The 19,526-nt window shown below is 50.5% G+C and overlaps 2 protein-coding genes across 2 annotated transcripts in view; one reads left to right on the top strand and one right to left on the bottom strand.

The window, feature by feature from the left end:
* The window catches only part of ST7L (suppression of tumorigenicity 7 like), a gene marked incomplete at its 3' end in the record, with an annotated part of 150,993 nt that overhangs the window by 50,307 nt on the left and 81,160 nt on the right, over positions 1-19,526 (bottom strand). The window lies entirely within an intron of this gene.
* On the top strand, positions 5,776-17,602 carry WNT2B (Wnt family member 2B; the record flags this gene model as incomplete). The annotated part of the gene is made up of 5 exons (XM_082648186.1): positions 5,776-5,963; positions 11,877-12,097; positions 13,146-13,423; positions 14,125-14,389; positions 17,373-17,602. The coding sequence occupies 5 exons, from the start codon at positions 5,776-5,778 to the stop codon at positions 17,600-17,602; spliced, it is 1,182 nt and encodes a 393-aa protein (XP_082504312.1).

Below are 19,526 nucleotides of genomic sequence, written 5' to 3'. Positions count from 1 at the left end.
ACCACGCACACACACCCCTCTTGCTCTGCTTGCTCTGTGGGTGTCCCTGCCTGGCAGAGGCCCCAGCACAAAGAGGATTAGAGAGATGAGCTAATCTGGTTTGTATCCCAGACATGGCCCCAGAAAGGGACCTTGTCTACCCTGATGTTTAAGAGGGTAAAGGAGTGAGGGGGGTCCTCCTTTTGGGGCCTGCTGGCTGACAGTATCCGAGACTCCTTCCCACTGAGTTCTGAAGGAGGCTGGAGTCCTAACTTCAGGGTGGAATTTAGAGAGCACAGAGGCAGAACCCTCAGAAGACAGGATGGACTATGCTACAAGAAAAAAGAGATAAAGACAGAAAGAGGCCCTGACGGAGGGAAGTAGATATCCACCTTGCTTGTTTCACCAGCGAGGAAACTGAGGCCAAGAGTGGGAAAGTGACTTACAGAGTCATGCAAATCATGTGTGGGTGAGCTGGGGAGAAAATACTCTGATTTCTTTCAGTCCAATGCACTTTGTACTGTGTTGGAGGGACTGCAGAAGAAGGTGTGAGACAGAGGGAAAGAGAAAGAGAGAAACAGACACAAAGAGAAACAAAGATACACACCGAGAAAAATATAGCGAGGAACACACACACACACAGAGTCAGAAAAGACACGGAAAGAGAGATGAAGTGAGTGAAAGACGAATGAGAGACAGTCATACAGATTCATAGAGAGAAAGATGGAGAGACAGAGATACACACCAAGAGTCAAGGAGTGACAGAGATTGAAAGAGAGACAGAGGTTCCAACAGAGGAGGAAAGGCTGTCAGATACAGACACACAGAGAGACAAATGAAGACAGAAAGACAAACAACAAGAGGAATAGACACGGAATGACAGAAATATGAGCCAGAGACAGACCCAGAGAGGTGGAGACACGGAAGAGAGGGAGGCAGAGTGAACCAAGGAAGGCAGAGTGGAGGGAGGCAGATAGTGGGCTCTGCAGATTGTTCCACTGGAAGCAAATCTCACTTCCAGATTGTTCTGGGGCCTAAAACAGGTGGTGAGGAGAGAGAGAGCTCAGTGTGTAGCCTATCTGACATAGGCAGATTGTGAGGGGGGGCTGGGGGCAACGTGGGACCACCCTCCCTTGGGGTTAGGCTGGTCAGTGACCACCCAGGATCCCAGCAGCACACCCACTGGCCTCACACAGAACCTGGGCCACCCGCCCAGGATGGCTGTCAGCCCGCCCACCGCCTGGCTCCAGTCTGATTACAGCCAAAGTGCTAAAAGGCTCCAGACCCCCAGGCCCCGCCTCTACGGTCCCGCCTCCCCAGGCCTCCTCTTCCCCCTTCTCCCTTAGCTCTCGCTTTTCCTTTCTCCAGGCCCCATAGGGGAGCAGTCTACTTCCCTGTTTGGCCACTGGCTGGGAAGAAGAGGGTCTCTGTCTCTAGCCCCCAAGCCCCCTTCCCTGGTTTGGGGCTGGATGCTCCTTCCTCCAAAGCCCTCTTGGCCTGGCCTCTTTGAGACACGTTCCATGCCTCGCCTGGGAGCTCATAAATACCAAGGAGAGGCCGGGTCAGGCTGTGTACAAAGCATAGATCCCCACCCCATACGACTTAAAAGCCCCTGGGTTCTTCCCAATCTCCCTACTCTTCCCCAGACACCTGCCTGGGGTGGCTGGAGAGGAAGAAACAGGAGTGGGGGGCACTAGGGGCCTGGGTGAACCTGGCCCCATTTCAAATGAGACTTTTCTAGGTTTGCAAAGAAATCTCAGGAAAGGCATCTCAGGGCCCCTTGTGCAAGCAGCAGGCTCAGGAATTCCTTGACTCCTATCCAAACCTCCCCCCAGCCCCTTCTCGGCCTTTCTCGGCCTTTCTCTCTGCTCGTTACCATCCACACCACCTCCCACCCACCGGGAAAGAGAGAAGGTCATCTCCAAAGGGGCCTAGGGAAGGGGGGCCTATAAGGGGGGGTAGACCCGGGGGGAGTAAGAGCTGTTTACTCACACCCAAGCTCCCCTTAGCTCATCTCCACTCCCATCCAAGGGCCAGTAAAAATTCAAAATCATTCAGCCACACACAGATGAGAGTAGAGTGAAAAAAGATGAATCTTAGCTCTGAGTGGCCCCATGGGGGAGCAGAGCATGAGGTGAGGTACGGGGTGAGGGAGACCCTTTTCTTTGGGGCACCCACTTTTGAGAGGGCAGGAGGCTGTGGTTCACCTTGAGGGAGGAGGAAGGTGTGCCTCTGACGGCTGGGTGGAAGTTGTCCTGCTGGCGGCCCCAGGGAGTCTAGAGGCCTGGGTGAAGGGGAGGTCTGCAGCAAACAGCAAAGCCTATCATCCCAGCCCTCAGATGGCTTTATTGTATTTGCATGAAAATGCCTTGGGGGCAAGACCCTTTCACTCCTTCTGTGTCATTTAGGATGCCCTGGCCAGCGCTGGGCACACAGCAGGACCGCGGTAAGTGACCTGACTCCATGCAGGACCCTTCAGACCAGAACTTGACTCCCAAGTCTCCTCCCCCAGCTCCCATTTCGGGTGGAGTAGGGGTGGGGGATGGGAGGGAGAAGCAGGTCAGGCGCTAAGCCTGAGCCTCTGGCCTTGACCCTCGCCTGGAAGCCCCACAACAGGCCCTTGCGTGAGGAGCCCAGCTCTCCAGTAGAGTCTAGGACCCTGAGACTGGAAGTTTATTTTGAGATTTGAAGTCCAAAGTGGCAGATCCCAGAAAACCTCTTCTCTGGCTCCGTATCTGTTCTCTAGTTAAGTGGTTGAGTGCAGCTCTTGCAGTCAGCTGGCTCCTGCAGCCTGGGCTTCCTCCTGTGCAGCTGGGGGCTCAGAGGGGAGGGGAAGAAGAAGGAGCAAAGCGCCATCCTGGGTTGTCTACTCTAGGGCAGAGGTAGCCTGTAAGCATTGGGGAAGAGTCTTGTTCCCTCACCCACTTCCCTCCCTCCTGGATCTGCTGATGTTTCTGGGGGCCCCCTTAGCTCAGCAACATGCTTTAATAGTTGAGCATCTATGTTATGCCAAGACACCGTCCCACTTGACTATGAAGACAGCTGAAGCCAAACAAGGGGCCTCATAAGTGAGTTTGGGGCCCATGTGGGCGAGTCCACCCAAGGTTAGGGCTGATGTGATCATCTCTAGCTCCCCACCCTGCAACCTCAGGCCCAGATGTAGGAATAAACACAGGGCCAGAGTCACACCCAGGCCTGCGCACACAGGGGAGTCTGAGAGAGGCTGCCAGAGCTTGCAGAGCTTATAGACTGCTGCCCAGCATCAGGGTGGGGCTGGGCTGGGAGGAGGTGACAGAATGGTCCCAGGAAAGGGGCTTGGCCAGGAATGAGCCTGGGCCCATTCCTCTTTCACCTGCCCCTCTCAGTATAGAGTCTGAGAGGAAGCTCAGTATAGAGTCTGCTTCTTTTAAGCAAACGGAAGGGCCAACTGGAGCCTCCCAGACTGAGAGAGAGAAGGGGAGGGGAAGGGGAAGGTTGGCAGGGAGGATATGGACAGCATGTGGACCCTGCCTGGCCTCTGTATTTGCCCCACTCACTCACTCCCATCCAACTCCAATCCAGCCCCCATCTTCTACCTCCCCTCCAAGGGTGGGCACCTTCTCTCCTGCATGACCTAGACTACCGCTGTTACCTATCTGGACTCCTCTCCTACTCCCTAGCTCACTCTGCACACCAGCCCACTCCCAACTGAGGGCCTCTGTGCTGGCATCCTCTTCACCAAGAATCTACCTGGCTTGTTCTCTCACTTCCTTCAAGTCTTTGCTTGAATGTCCTTAATGGGGCCTACCCTGATCATCCTAGTTACAACTCCATTGTTTCCCACTGTACTTATCACTTTCTAATATGCTATATGTTTTACCTATGATGTTTACTGTTTATTGTCTATCTTCTCCCAATATAAGTTAAACTCCACACAGGCAGAAATTGTTCGTTTTGCTTTGTTCACTAATGTGCCTGGCACAGTCTGGAACATGGTAGGGAATAAATATTTGTTGAATGAATGAATTCACTTCGCCCCCTACTACAGAAAGTGAGATAAAGGGGTGAGAGATGTGGAGAGGGGATAAAGGTCTCTCTTAGCCCTTCTCCCTCATATCTGCCTCGGGGACGTCTGCGGCGAGCTGCGCCCTGTCGCTCACACTCCGGAGTCTCTAACAGAGACCCCCACCCCCAAGAACTGACAATGTCTGGGGTTGAAGGGGCTGGGCAGTTTCCGGGGCGTTGTTTACACCAGGGCTTTATAGTATAGATAAATCACGGGGAGAGGCACGAAAGACACCTGGGAATGAGAGGCTAGGCAAGAGAAACTGAGTCTGGAGAAGAGGTTGGGGCCGGACCCCAGCCAGACTCTGGAAGTTATAAGATGCAGGTTTTTTTAAAAAGAATTTTTAGGTCTCAGTAAGGGCCACCCTGCCTCCAGAAGCTCTACCTGCCGGCCTGGGAAGTGCGGACGGAAGAGGGGAATCAATTTCTACAGCCAGAACCTTCCCCTTCCCAATTTACCACGCCCCCAGGCGGTTGGGGCGCTGGCGGAGGGAGGGAAGGGAGCAGTGGGAAAGAGGAAGAGTGGAAAGGCGAAGGAGAGAAATGGCTCCGGGGCTTCCACTCTCTCAGCAGGACCCCCACCCTGGCCTCTGGTTCGGGAAAGCTGCCCAGCTGTTTCTGATTCTTTCGTACTCGCAGCCCCGCCCGAAGGGGTGGGGGACCGAAGCATCGGGAAAGCTGGGAGAGAGTAGGCTCTGCCGAGCCCGGGCGGCCAAGGGCGGGGAGTCCGCGTCGGGTCCTCAGGTGTGCCGCTCCGCTTTGGCCATCGATTCCCGGTCCACAGGCCGGAGGGAAGCGTCGGGTCCGGGCAAGCGGGCGAGAGCTTTGTCTATAAACATTGTGTGCGGGGGCCTGAGGGTGGGGGCGTGGGAATACGGTGGGCAGCGGGTCGGAGGAACCAGGGGCAGCGAGCCGTAGATGAGAGAAGCCCGTACCTTAAGTCTGCTACCCGTGGCGCCCCCCGTTAGCGTTGTAAAGGGAGTTAAGATTCTCCCGCAACTCCCCGTGGCAGAAATTCTACCCATTTCACAGAAGCGCAAGAACGGAGAACCCGAAGAAATGACTGAGTCCTCTGTGGCTCACTTCAGTGTCACTGTAGGTTAGATGACAGGGGAAAGTGTCTGCAGCCCCCCTCACTCGGCCCTCCAGGCCATCACCCACGGAGGCTGGGGTTGCCAAATGAAGGGCGCTAGGACCCGGTGGCGCGGCGTGGGCAGGGGCTGGGCGCTCCGGGCGCCGAAGGACGCCGCTGCGCCCCGTCGCGTCCCGCCCGAGCAGGTGGGGGAGCGGCGCAATGCTAGGGGCGCCGAGGGGCGGAGGCGGCCGCCACACCTAGGGCGCTGCGGGGCGCCCCGGGCTGGCGCGGGCGGAGCCGTCCTGAGGGCCGCGCGTGTCCCCGGCCTCGGCCCCGCCCCGCGCCGTCCAATGAGAGCCCGCGGCCGAAGGAGCTGTCGGCACACTCTGTCCGCAGCCCCACTCCGCGCCGCCGACCCCGTGACACCGCATCTCAGCCCAGGCAGCGTGCCCCAGATCCCGAGCTCGGCGCGGCGTCGTAGGCTTCCGGACACCTCTCCCTGCGCCCCTCTCCGGGACCTGGCGCCCCGACTTCTGGACTTTAGGTGCCCTTAGGTCCCCAGCCGCCGGCGAGACTTATGGCCCCCCAGGGGGGTGAAGTGGGAGCAGCCTGACTACCCTCAGCCGGTGCCCCGTCCACGCCCCTCCGGGCCGCGTGGCGGGAGTCTTCGGGGAGCTATGCTGAGGCCGGGTGGTGCGGAGGAAGCCGCGCAGCTCCCCTTTCGGCGCGTCCGCGCCCCTGTCTCCGAGCCCGCGCCTAGACCCACGAGCCCCGACGGCTCTGGGGCTTCGGCCCGCCTAAGTCTTGCTTGCCTTCTGCTGCTGCTGCTGCTGCTGCTGCCGGCCCGCGTAGACACGTCCTGGTGGTAAGTGTGGCTCTCAGGGCTGGGAGGGTGAGGTGCTGGGTTAGAGAGGCCGGACGCGCCGAAAGGGAGTATACAGCTCCCAACACCCGCTGCTCAGGAGACCAGGTTGTGGCTTTGACGGAGTCAGAGACGATCCGTGCAGGGCTGTCACTGAAGTCGCGGAGGGGCGCAGGGGGGCGGCGAGTGGATAAGGGGGCGCCGCTCCTTCCCCGTCTGGTGATGAGGGCGCTGGGTATTTGGAAAAAGGACGCCCGGTAATCGAGGCTTCCCAGACCCCCTGTATTTCAGCTCAATCCTCTTAGGGCAAAAGCTACCTTACGAGTTTCTCTCAGGATGGATTCAAGGAACCAGTCGCCCATCTGGGGCCGCGGTGGCCGTCCAAGAGGGCCTCCTGATCCCCTAAGGTTGGCCCCCCCACACGGGGGAGGTGGAGAAAGGGGCAGATGGCAAGGGCGGACGAGCCTCTCGCTAGTCTACCCTCACCCCATAACGCAGTAAGGCTTTGGTGAGGCAGGAGCACCCAGCGCAAGGTTTAGAAATGGAATTGCGGCAAAAACTACCCCCATTAACTCCCACAACTAAAGCAAACAAAACACTTGGGTTTGCATACTTCAGACATTCAGTCTGTTTTGAGGATCTCACCTCGAACCTTGATATCACCCTCCCTTCTTCCTTCTCTTCCTTCCCCAGATGGTCCCATCTCCCATCTTTCCCCTCCAAGAACTAGCGGCTTCTAGAGTCTCAAAGCATTAAGAGATGCTCTCCTCAGATTTCCTGCAGGCCTTAAGAGTCCGGACACTTCACAAGACGGCAGATGAGGCAAAAGGAATTAAAAATCCACTGGATATCTATTCTTTTCGGATCCCCTTCCCCACGAAAGCTCTGGATGGCACTCATCGTTTTCTCCCAGAAGAAAGAGCTGCTCTCTCTCCTCCCCCACCTTCTGGGGGCTGAGCAGGGGGAGAGTGGGACTGAGAAATGACTCAGTCCTCTTGTCTTTCCTCTTCACCCCCCAATTAAACTGGCCGCTTGGACTGGGCTATTGCCTCTCTCTACCCATGCAGTGCCCCCGTTCCTTTCCTTACTCTGCCCCTCCCCCCAATCCTCCCCTCCTCCACAAAGTGTGGTCTCTTTTCCCCTTGCACCCTGTGGCTTCTCTCCTCCGGATTTGGAATCTTGGCTGGAAGGGTGAGGGGTAGCTGGCTGAGGGGCCAGCGAGCTTGGGCTGCAGATTCCTATCATTTCAAGATGCAACTTTCTCCATCCCCATCACCCCCCACACACACCCCCCGTTTTTCCTGTCTCAGGAAAATCTCTCCTTTGGATCTTTTTTATCTCTGCAGTGTTGGGGAAGGCAAGGAGGGGGGTTCTGGATGGGGGAGCAGGGAGGCCCATATCTTACATCTGGCTTGAAACATTCCTTTAGAAAGGGAAAAGGAAGAAGGGGACGAGGAGAAAAGCCTTTCAAACTTCAGAGTGAGATTAAAGCCACCCTTTACCTTCATGGTCTCAGTCTGGCTGGGGACTTGTGTCTTCAGAGGCCCTGTAGAGGAAGGATGAAGTGACCACTGTGCATCTTTATCCATTCCAGATGACAATTTGCTTTTAGGGACTCTTGGTTGCTTCTTACCAATTTGGAAGGCAGTCTTGGTCCACATGGTGTTTAGGTGAGGAAGTGTCATTCTGGTAATTTCAGCATCCTGGTAGTGGTTCCTAAAAACCCAATTGGGGTTCTTCCTAGTCCGCATTTTGTCCCCTTGGCTACTCCTCCCTTTTCCTTTCTCCCTCTACTACTCTCCCCCATGTGGTTCATATTAAAGATTTTGGAAAAACTCCTGGGTGGAAGAGCTAGCTAGGGAGGGAGGCGGGCGGGTGATACAGAATTCAGCCGTCCCTGTGAAATGGAGGAAGGCAGCAACAGGGCCAGGATGGGCAGTGAGTGCACCGGTCATTTCAGTCTCTTTGCCTCACAGGGGTCACAGCTGCAGGCCCCAGATGCCTGCCTCAGTGGTCAGTCACTTCTGGGATAAAGTAGAAAGCTGCTTTCCAAAAGCAGGTCAGGCCCCAAGGTGATTATCTCTCTTTCTCTTAGGAAAAAACCCCAGCAAGATTGATATTCTGTACAACCGCCTGAAGAGATGCCTGTTGACTCTGTGTGTCCATGTTCCACTCAGGAGCAGAATGTCATCACTATCACCAGCTAACAGTCTGATCTTCCTCACAGCCCTTCCCCTTACTCTCCAACCACTCCCTTCCTCTCCCGACCTTTAACTGAAGGAGGAAACGGGTGGTCTCTTCTTAATCTATGAAAAAGAGAACAAGAAATAGGGGTCTCCTGGCATGTGCCTTCCTGTACTATTTTGTATTCTGCAGGGGCTGGGATGTAGGGAATCACAAGAGCAGGACTGTGTTCAGGACTGTGGATTTACAGGAGGAACAAAGTGATATCATGACATTAACATTATTGGGTTTTTTTGTTTTGGGGCCATGCCAGGGGCTTGTGGGATCTTAGTTCCCAGACCTGGAGCGACCTGGACCGCCGGGGGAACTCCCCGACATTAACATTATTGTTATCAACCACAGCTGCCATTTAATGAGCCCTTCCTACGCTCCAGACACTATGGCTAAGCACCTATAAGCATCATCTTTTACAATCCCCAAAATAATCCAGTGAGGCAGATAATATTATTATCCCCATTTCACACATGAAGAAAGTGAAGGATAGGAGGGGCGTAGTATGAAATTCAAGTTCACACCAATTTTGGAGCCAGATTGGTCTACTCCTGGTTAATAAGCATTGTGTGCCTCTCTTAGGCTTGGAATTGAAAATGAGCTTGGACTTTGGAGTCAGATGTCCTTGGTTCACCCCAGTTCTCCTCTGACTAGCCCTGATGGACAGAGCTGGGTATTGTTAGTCTTTGTGACCCCAGTTTCTTCACCTGTAAAATGGAAATCTCTCTCTCTCTCATAGGATTTTTGTGAAGAAAAATGTTTTGTGAACTGTAAAGTATCATATAAATGATATTGTATTAAGATATTTAGGGAGAATAATTGTTTTATCCTTGTGTTCAAAGCCCTATATGGGCTGAGCTAAACCATGTACATGCACTAAAGACTGTAAAAGAAAGGGGGTAAATAAAAAAGAGGACCCCTAGCCTCATTAAAAAGACACAAACCTGAAACATCTGCAATGTCAACAAGGAATAAAGCTATAATTGAAATGAAGCCTATGGCTAGCTAGGAGGAGAGGGGAGTTGGGGATAAATCAGAGCGGTCAGGTTTTGTTTTTTTCACCAAATAGTTATTAAGTACCTGCTTTGTGCCAGACATTGTTCTAGGTACTGGGGATACTGAAGTGAACAAAACAGACAAAACTCCCTGCGTTCATAGAGCAGCATGTCCTAATCACCTGAGGAGGTGGGTAAAATGCCAGTTCAGTAGGGCTGGAATGGGGCCTGAGGCTCTGCATTTCTAACAGATTCCCAGGAGATGCTGATACTGCTGTTCTGGGGACCACACTCTGAGTAGCAAGGAGCTAGAACAGGGCATGAGTCACTTTGTCAAAGGAAGGGGTATGAATTGGTCAAAAGCAGGTAAAGAGAGCATTCTCGAGCAGGAAGCTGGGAAGGAAGTAAAAACTTCTGGAAGGGAAACAGAGCTACAGAGTCAGGGGCATCTCACCCTTCTACCAGCCCATCAGCTGGGAGATGCCTTAAATATCTTTGTGCCCCTAACAGATGAGCTCAGTGCTTGGCACATGGTAGGCATTTTGTAGGCACGCGCTGAATTGAGAGGGGGATGACCTGGGCCTCAGGCTGCCTTGCTGGAGGCCCCCACACTGACTGCAAGGTGCTGACCACTGGTCAGGAGGCAAGTGCCCTGCTCTGCAGAATCTTGAAGCAGCTACTTAGTGGGATAAGGGTGGTAGTAAAGAAAATTATCTTCCTGTCTTACTGAACAGATGTTCCCACGCTCAGTGAGGATGTAACAGGAAGGACCGATGTGGGCTGCAGCAGAATGGAGCTAAGTCAGACCACAGGAAGGACTTTTTACCAGGGTTTGGCATGCCCCATTCCACACTGTCTCATGAGGGCTGGATTACTGGTCTCCCATTCCCATCCAACCCCTGTCTTCCCAAGCCCCAGTAAAAAACAAAAAACAACAAACACCCATTGCCTAGAGCAGTACTCGGGGGTGAACTGAGGAAGCAGAATGGTGGTGAGACAGGGACAGGCTCCAACTCCAACGGTCTTGATTCTCCAAACAAAGCACCGCAGCAGTGGGTGTAACTCCCGGCTGTGCGTCAGGCAGCCCTTTCCGGCCTGGCCCAGCCCAGGGTGTTTATTTTGTTTGTTCCTGGAAGCTGTTGCCCTGATGGACAGTGCTGGGGATGCTGATTCCGTGGGATTTGTTAGTGGTGGACCAGCCCTCTCACCCCTCCCTGGGACAGATGGGCCCCATCAGCCCTGCTGAATTCCAGAAGAGGCAAACATCAGCCCTCCTTGTGTTTGAGTTGGTATCACCAGTGGTGATCCAGTCTGTGGGTGAGGGCTGCGTTTACAAATGCAGGGGGCCGGGTGGGGGGGGGAGTGTTGCAGAGAACATAAAGCCCAGGGCAGTCCAGCTTTTCCCTTCTCCCCACTGGCTGCCCTCCCTTCTCCTCACCCACTTCTAGGCCCATTTTGGGGCCCTTCCCAAACCACAGGCTCATTCACAGCCCAAATCAAATCTTTTCTGTCTGTAGCAGCAACTGCCCTCCATGGTCCCCATCTGTTCAGAAAAGGGGCGAGAAAGCGTCCCTTTGATGTGTTAGGACAGGAGAATAGAGAATTCACAGCAAATCAAGGCATGTATGTGCTGGGTGCTGGAGAGATGGAAAGGGAGTGAGAAGTGGGTGTATGGGTCAGATCTCATTTGGTGGCCTTGTGGGGAAAAAAGGTGATGATGAACTCCTGTCCTCTCTCTGAAATGTTCTTCCTGAGGCGTGTGGTGGAGTCCAGGGCTAAAAAGTGTTTGAATGAAGAAAAACTACTTCCTTGAGAAAATTGAGAATGACTCTAGCAACTCACCTATCTTTTATTAGCTCACCCAATTGATCTTCCTATAATTGTTCACATTGGGCAGATTGGGGACTGGAATATGGGGAGTGTCACCCTGTTGCTTAATCTTGGTCTTTGGTTTCCCACTGCAAACAGCCCTCTGCCCATGTAGATTCATCCAGGACATTATGCCCTTTAAGTTGGGAAGGATAATTTTGAAAGACTCATTAGTTAAGAAAGGTCATGGGACCTTGAAACAAAGGGTGTGGGGAGGAGAGTTGGGGTGGGGGGTCTTCCTCCCCAGACCTCGGGATTGGGAATGAGGACTCTTAGCTACACGGGTCTGACTAGAGCTATAAACGTCACTCAAAATTGCCCACTATATCTCTTCCCACTGACTCCTCCCTGTCTCCATCCTTCTCCCATACCATGTCTTTATGGACCAGCCACGCAGGACGTGCCTCTGACATGGGGTATAACAGTGTTGTCTCATACTCTAGTTTTATTAAGTTTATTTTTCCACGAGGCTCTTAATGTTTATTAAATAAACAGGCAATGGGGTTTGTGTGACATGCCCACAGCTTCTGTGTATGTGACACATGCCTAGCCTGTGTTCTGGGAGTGTGTGTCATTTTGGCCTTTGGCTGGGGAACTGGTAATGGTGAGAGACCACTCAATTACTTTCTCTGCAACTGTTTAATTATTTCTCCAGAGCTTGTGAGGATCAGTTCTCCCCATTGGCCTTGGGGAATATCGGCCTTGGTTGGAGGAAGGGGAAGGAACCTCTCAAGGTTTGAATGCCAAACCTTTCCTCCCCTGCTCCTAATGCAGAATAAAGCCAGGATGCTCTGACAGGGCCATCTCCACCTTGCAGGTACATCGGGGCGCTGGGGGCCCGAGTGATCTGTGACAATATCCCTGGTCTGGTGAGCCGGCAGCGGCAGCTGTGCCAGCGTTACCCAGACATCATGCGCTCGGTGGGCGAGGGTGCCCGAGAATGGATCCGAGAGTGTCAGCACCAGTTCCGCCACCATCGCTGGAACTGCACCACCCTGGACCGGGACCACACTGTCTTTGGCCGTGTCATGCTCAGAAGTAGGGGCCTCTTCCACCCTGCCCCAGCTCCTTCTCTTTCTATGCTTGGGTGGTGAGTGGGTAGTATAGGCATGAGCCCCTCTCTCCTCTCCTGCACACTACTTCATAATCAGAGTAAGAATTGTGGGCAGAGCCCAGGATACAGTTGGAAACAGACCCTCAGTACCTTACATATGTAGGCAGTGACCCCTTTAAATCCCAGTGTTCTGGGATGATGGGTCAAAGGAACAGCATTCCCTGGTACCTCCATCCTTCTTCCTCCCTTTTCCTTCCCCTCCCCAACCCCCAGCCTGCGGATATCCATGCACTGTAAGGCTGAGGACTGGAAATGGCTGCTCTGTTCTTACCAACACCATCACTACCCTCACCCCACCACTCCCAACACTATAATAATTGGAGCAAGGAATAAACAGAAAGGTGATATGTAAATATTTGGAGAGTCAGCGGCTTGGACCTGGCTCAGCAAAAGAGCTAAGCAGAGCTAAACAGTAAACTAGCAGAAACGGAATGAGATGAGAATGTGGAGGTGTCAGAGGGACAAGAGTGATGATGCTTCATCAATCCCCAAGAGCAGGGAAGGAAGAAAGCAGGCTGGGGAAAGTAGCATATCTCTTCAAATAGGATGACCCCTGGGCTGGGGTCTCCATTGTAGGGGAACTGTCCAGCAGAGTGGGCCTGAAAAGGCCTGGAATGTGGACTAAGGCTGGCTTTGCTAAGCTGGGGTTGGCACTCAGTGGGAGGGAATGATTCACTGTGAAACTTTTCAATGGATGGACCCAGGGAGTTTGGAAGGAAACAGGAGTACAGGTCAGCCCAAGAGGTCAGACATACAAAGAAGTAGATAGAGAGTTGTGAGGGCTGAGGGGAAGAGGTCAGATTCACTGGGGAATGCTCTTGGAAGGGAAGGGTACCTTGAATAAAGGAGGTACAGGGGTTGCCCTGGGAAAGAAAAGGAGAAGAGGTTTCAGAGTTGAAGGTTGTGTGGGCTAAAGAAGGGGACAGACAAGGGCCTCTTTCCTGAAACACACTTCTACCTTTCTCTCTCTAGGTAGCCGGGAGGCAGCATTTGTATATGCCATCTCATCAGCAGGGGTGGTCCATGCTATCACTCGTGCCTGTAGCCAGGGTGAACTGAGTGTGTGCAGCTGTGACCCCTACACCCGTGGCCGACATCATGACCAACGTGGGGACTTTGACTGGGGTGGCTGCAGTGACAACATCCACTATGGTGTTCGTTTTGCCAAAGCCTTCGTGGATGCCAAGGAGAAGAGGCTTAAGGATGCACGGGCTCTCATGAACTTACATAACAATCGCTGTGGTCGCACGGTCAGTACTCATGTCTGTGCATGTACATTCATATTGGCTGGGAGTGGCCAGTATGTATGATCATGGAGTAAATGTGAAGGTGGAAGCACTGAAGGCTTCTGGATTACTTCCAAAAGCCCCAACCCCTGGAACAGGAGCAGTAAGTGCAAGGGACCTGAGGAATGCCTAGGTTCAACCTGGAGCGTAAAGAGTCTTCACATAGGTGGAAATTAGGGAAAGGTGGAGAAAAGAAGGGAAATAACTTTTTAAGAAAAAAAGAATCACCTCCTAAAGTCCGAGGAGGATAAAAGCTTGTTCTAGTCAGTGCACTGGTCTTTGAGCACTTCCTATGCTGGCCTAGTACTGTGCTGGAAAATGACATGCAACAAAAGCAGAAGGCATGGTACCTTGAACTCTAAAACACATGAAAAGTAGAGGCTGTGCCATAATTATGAACAGAATCCTGGGGCTTTAAAGTTCAAATGGGCTATCATGAAAAGGAAAGCACTGTTGGTCTAGGAAGGTTTCCTGGAAAAAGAGGTTCTTCAATTTGATCGGGAAGAATGGGTGGAATCTGACTGGGGAGAGGACAACCGATGGCTCCACTAGCCAACCAGGGCCAGGACCAGCAGACCTCAGGGCACTCATGCTTTTAGTCCTAGGGATGACCATAAAGTACCCTGACTGGCTGCCTTTCCCTTACCTGCCTCCCCACCTCCCAGGCTGTGCGGCGGTTTCTGAAGCTGGAGTGTAAGTGCCATGGCGTGAGTGGCTCCTGTACCCTGCGCACCTGCTGGCGTGCACTCTCAGACTTCCGCCGCACAGGTGATTACCTGCGGCGGCGCTATGATGGGGCTGTGCAGGTAACGGCCACCCAGGATGGCGCAAACTTCACAGCAGCCCGCCAAGGCTATCGCCGTGCTACCCGGACTGACCTTGTCTACTTTGACAACTCTCCAGACTACTGCGTCTTGGACAAGGCTGCAGGTGAGTAAGGAAAGTAGGTAGAAACATGGAGCCCTGATTTTTAGTGCAGGCACCTCTAGTTAATCACGGTCTCAGGAGTTAGGGAAGGAGGTTGGAGGAGCCAGTCAGACGTGAAAACCCTGTAATAAGATTGTTGATTTATGCCTCAGTCTGCCAGGCCCAAAGCTGCCTAGAGAGGAGAAGACACTGAGCTCCTTGAGGCCTGAGGTCATCTATCACTCCTTTATATTCCCAGCATCTGGGATATAGTAGGTACTACTAAGTGAATGTTTAAGTCAATCACCCATTTCAGTACCAAACAATGTATGGGCTATACAGAAGCATAAGATACAGACTAAGTTTTGGCTCTTTACAATCTAGCTAAAGAAATGAGATATAACAGGTAGACAAATGCAACTGCCAAAGAGAGAAATTAAGAAAAGTTTACTTGAAAATGTGGAATTTAAGCTGTTTCTTAAAGTGTGGGGATTATCTGGATAGCTAGAGAGAAGAACAGGTGGATATTCTCTACACGTGAGTAGAGTGGTAGGTGGGAAAGCACATGATCTGTTCTGGGAACAGAGAGCAGATTAATCTGAGTGAAGGTTTTGGGTAAGGAAGATTAAAGACAGAAAGGTAGTAGGAAATACACCATGAATGACCTTGAAAGGGCTTATCCAGTGTGCTGCCACTGAAAATTCTAAAATGGAGTTGAGGAAGCAAGGAGAGAGGAGATCCCTACCAAAGGCTAACCATCAGCAGAAAGCAGCAAATCATTCTTGAATCTGTTCCATGTATTTGCGGTGGAATTCTTGGGAATGCTGGAAGGTGATGTGGTGTTCCCCTAAAAGAGTGGAAGCTAACCATCTTGGCTCATATTTCAGGTTCAGACAGGTTAAACTAGGAACAACGTGCTATGCAACAGAACTGTTCTTCCCCTGGTTATTGTTATGGGCTCCCAGACTCTTCTCTGTAGTCTCAGCAGTCAGGACCTCGGTAAGGGGAAGCCAAAACCCTTAGCTGTCTTCCATACTATTTGTTTTCACCTATCAGTGTCATTCCTGGAGAAGCAATTAGCTTGGAGCAAAACTGGGCACAGAAACAGGGTGGGGCTCTACCCAAGACACAGAGAAAGTAGTTTGTGTACTTTGAAGGGTGCTAGGAGAAAAAATGTTAAGAAAGCACTTCTGATTCTCCTGGTGATTTCCTGCCACTAAGTTTGTTTTCTTCCCATGTGGTATAATTCAGAGGGCTACTCTCTAAATGCCTAGAAATAATTCCACAACATCCAGGGTGTAAGCCTATGCTGTCATCCTAAAATGCACCTTTGGGGAAGGATCTTTGGAGTTAGGAGGGAGGATGAGTCATATGTGTGTTGGTTGTTCTCAGAGGCATAACACAGGTCTCATAAAACCCACAGTGGAGCCTGGAATTCAAAGGGTACAAGTCATCCCAGAAGGGAGTATGGAGCCAGGAATTCCCTCCAAAGCAGTACTGTCCCATTGAACTTTCTGTGATGATAGAAATGTTCTACATCTGTGCTCTCCAATACAGTAGCCACTTAGTTACATGTGATTATTCAGCACTTGAAATATAGCTAGTGTGACTGAGGAGCTAAGTATTAAAATTTATTTAATTTTCATTAACTTAATCTAAATGACCATATTTGGCTAGTGGCTACTACATTGGATTGCTTGGCTCCAGAGCGTAGAAGAGGCTTCTGGTGCACAAGAGAATGACATTAAGACCTAGCCCTTGAAATCAGGCGGATAACATATATAGTAGACCTAGTCAGCCTATACTCTAGAGCAGTGGTCTCTTAACATTTTGGCTTGTGTACTCCTATCATTAAAAAAAAAATCTGAACATGTGCCTCCAATATATGTATATTTACTTATGAATTATATCTATGTTTCATTGTACTAAAATGTACATTATGAAACATACATACAAAGTAGATATTTTAAATTGATGAGCCCAAAAACAAATATAGAAGTACTAGCATTTTCTATCCATATTCAGTGGAATGTGGAGACTACTGCTATAGAAATCAGTTAATTTATTCATACCCTTCTTGAACCCCCAGGCTAGTTATGTTCCCATCTCTGGGAAAGAGGTGAAGTAGATATTCTCTAGGATCCATCCCATCTAAAATTCTATGATTTTGTGATCTGTTGGCAGCATCTCTTTTGCAAAAATCAGTCAGGTTGTGAGGTGGTGAGCATTCTCTGCGCAGGGGGAATAACACAATCCCTACCCTTCAAGGGTTCCTACCATACGGGGTAAGGCAAGGGATATTCTTTAGGAATTCCTTAGGGAGAAGCCTCCTGCCAGTAATGCTTATCAGTTCACCCCCTCAGTTGATCAGAGATTATAGATATAACTATCTACTGAGTTAGGTGCTATTATAAGAAAACTAAAGCCCAGAGAGTTCAACTAACTTGCTAGATCACACAACTAAGAAGTGCAGATTTAGGTTTTAATCCTAGACAATTTGACATGAGGCACATGCATTAAATCTTTAATGGCCAAGCTATACCACTTTCTTGTATAGTACAACTTAATGAAATATAAACTAAGGACCGAAATATTAACAAATGGTAACTGGATCAGAGTTGTAACAAGGCTTCTTAGAAAAGGTAAATTATAGGCTAAGTTTTTTATTTTAACTTTTTATTATAGAAAATTTCAAACATAAAGTAGAGAACCTTCACCCAGCTTTAACAATTATGACATTTTAAGGCTAAGTTTTGAAGGGGATATGGAGATGTGTATTGGCAGGGAGGGCATTGCAGGAAAAGTCAATGGTCTTTGGGGAGCCTTGATAGTGGGAAGAAACAAGCCTGGTACAGAGGGCAGTAAGAAGATGATCATTTTGGCTAGTGGGTGTATTTTCAGGAAAAGGGATTCTTTATGGTTTCCTCACGAGGATGTGGGTAAGGGAACCCAGAGTGGCTGAAGTAAGAGGTAACTTGGTTCTCACTCTCTCTCTTCCCCAACCCAGGTTCCCTAGGCACCGCAGGCCGAGTCTGTAGCAAGACATCTAAAGGGACAGACGGTTGTGAAATCATGTGCTGCGGTCGAGGGTATGACACAACTCGAGTTACCCGTGTCACCCAGTGTGAGTGCAAATTCCACTGGTGCTGTGCTGTGCGGTGCAAGGAGTGCAGAAACACTGTGGATGTCCATACTTGCAAGGCCCCCAAGAAGGCAGAGTGGCTGGATCAGACCTGAACATATAAATACCTCACTCATCCCTCCACTTCAAACCTCCTGACTCAAAAGCACAAGACCTTTGCATGCACACCTTCCTCCATCCTCAACTCTGGGCTGCTACAGCTTCTATTTAAGGACTTGTAAAGTACTCCAGAGGGACTCTGGTGTCCTAGCTGGTTCCTTAGCCCTGGGAAGGAGTTGACAGGGGATGTAAAAAACTGAGCGGCTCCCTGACTCCCCACTCTGGAGGTTAGAAGGCAGAGTGGAAGAGGTAGGAGTCTTCAGAGCGATATGAGTTGCACTAAAGCACATGGTCAAGGTTCATTTTTCCTTTCCCTTGCATTGGCTTCCTGACACATCTTGTGTGTGCAAGAGAAAGGATACCTGGAGAGAACTTCTTTTTCTCCTACCTGGCTGAGGGTAGATGGGACAGAGATGAAACCACGTATCTCTTCCCTGGGTCAGTGTGAGCTAACTGCCTGGTACCCCAAAAGAAACTCATAGGCTGAAACATTCTTCCATTATCAAGAGCCTGGGATTGCTAGATAAGAGTTAGCCATAGCGGACAAGTTCCATTCTCATGCTATTATGTTTATAAACTGCTGTGTTTTGTAGGAGAAAAGAATTATATAACTATACAAACATACATTCTCTTCTAATCTCTCCTTTTCAACCTGTATCAGCCAGCACTGCCTCTTTTGCTCACTTGCTGACTGTACAAACTGAGTGGCATGCAGTGTCATGCCATGCCTAACAGATAATTAGAATACCGTAGAACACTCCTAAGAAAGAGTAATTTAGTAGGTCTGCCTAGGCCTTGGGATTTTTACTTTTTTAAACTTTCCACACATCATTCTGGTGGGCAGCCAGGTTTGGGAAACACCAAGTAAAAGATATGTGACTCACGGAGCATGGGAGAGGGTAATAAGCCTGATCTCAAAGGCCCACATGAGGCATTAGTGTATACTAGGCAGGTAGAGATCTCTGGCTTTGGCAATTTTTAGGAGAGGATCCTAGCCTTTAAAGCTGGGAGCAGGAACCAGTGGTTACAGAAGGAAGGCGAGCTGGGTCTTGGGGCCAAGGTGGTAAACAGCTTAGAAAACAACCTTTCCTCATTTATTCAACAAATCTTTATTTAGTGACTCTCCAAGTCCTGGTGATTATTATCCTTCAATCCACATTTGGCTTAAATTGGGGAGTTCCTTCTGTGCTACTACCCACTGCCTAACTAAGCTTGTAGTGGTAGAGTCTCCAGAGATAGCAGGCTTAGTAAGCTAAAGGGCAGGACACAGAGTCCCCAAAATCATGATCTCCTATTGTTATATGACTTGGACAGTGGTTATCTCTTGCCTGTTGATATTTTAAAGGAGAAGAGTGGTATAGAAATTTGCAGTTATGACAGACCTGGGTTGAAATCTCAGCTGTGCCAGTTACTGTTTTTGATATTTTGAGAAAGATACCCAAATTCTCTGAGCCTCTATCTTCTCACCTCTAAAATGAGCGTACAAACTTATATCAGATATTGAGTTTTAATTACGCCTCAAACTCCAACCAATAGACCCTCTTACCAAAGCCTGTAACTGGTCTAGCCCATCCTGACTTCTCACAGAATCTTCAGTTCAGGACTATAAGGTATTGACAGCAGGCTGTATATTAAGGAGCCTACCCAAGGAGTTCTGAATATAGGCCACTTTCCTTTCCCCGAGTTCCTCTCCAGCACCCCTTGGGGTCCTCACATGTTTGTGGAGCAGCTTTACTCCGCACAGGCAGCAAGAGGATGGGGGTGCTATAGCTCTGGGCCGTGGGGGCAGATTTATTTGGATGATAGGACTAATATTTGTGTAACCTGCTGAGACCTATGTGGGAGAGTTTAGGGTGGTTTTTCTTTTGGTGAGGGGGTTTGCTCCAGTTTCACATCCATTAACACAAAACATGAACTAGT

This window comes from Grampus griseus (genome assembly GCF_964374135.1).
Source record: "Grampus griseus genome assembly, chromosome: 1".
Taxonomy (NCBI): domain Eukaryota; kingdom Metazoa; phylum Chordata; class Mammalia; order Artiodactyla; family Delphinidae; genus Grampus; species Grampus griseus.
Note: the sequence above shows the minus strand (reverse complement) of the source record. Positions and strands in the feature narration are given on the sequence as shown.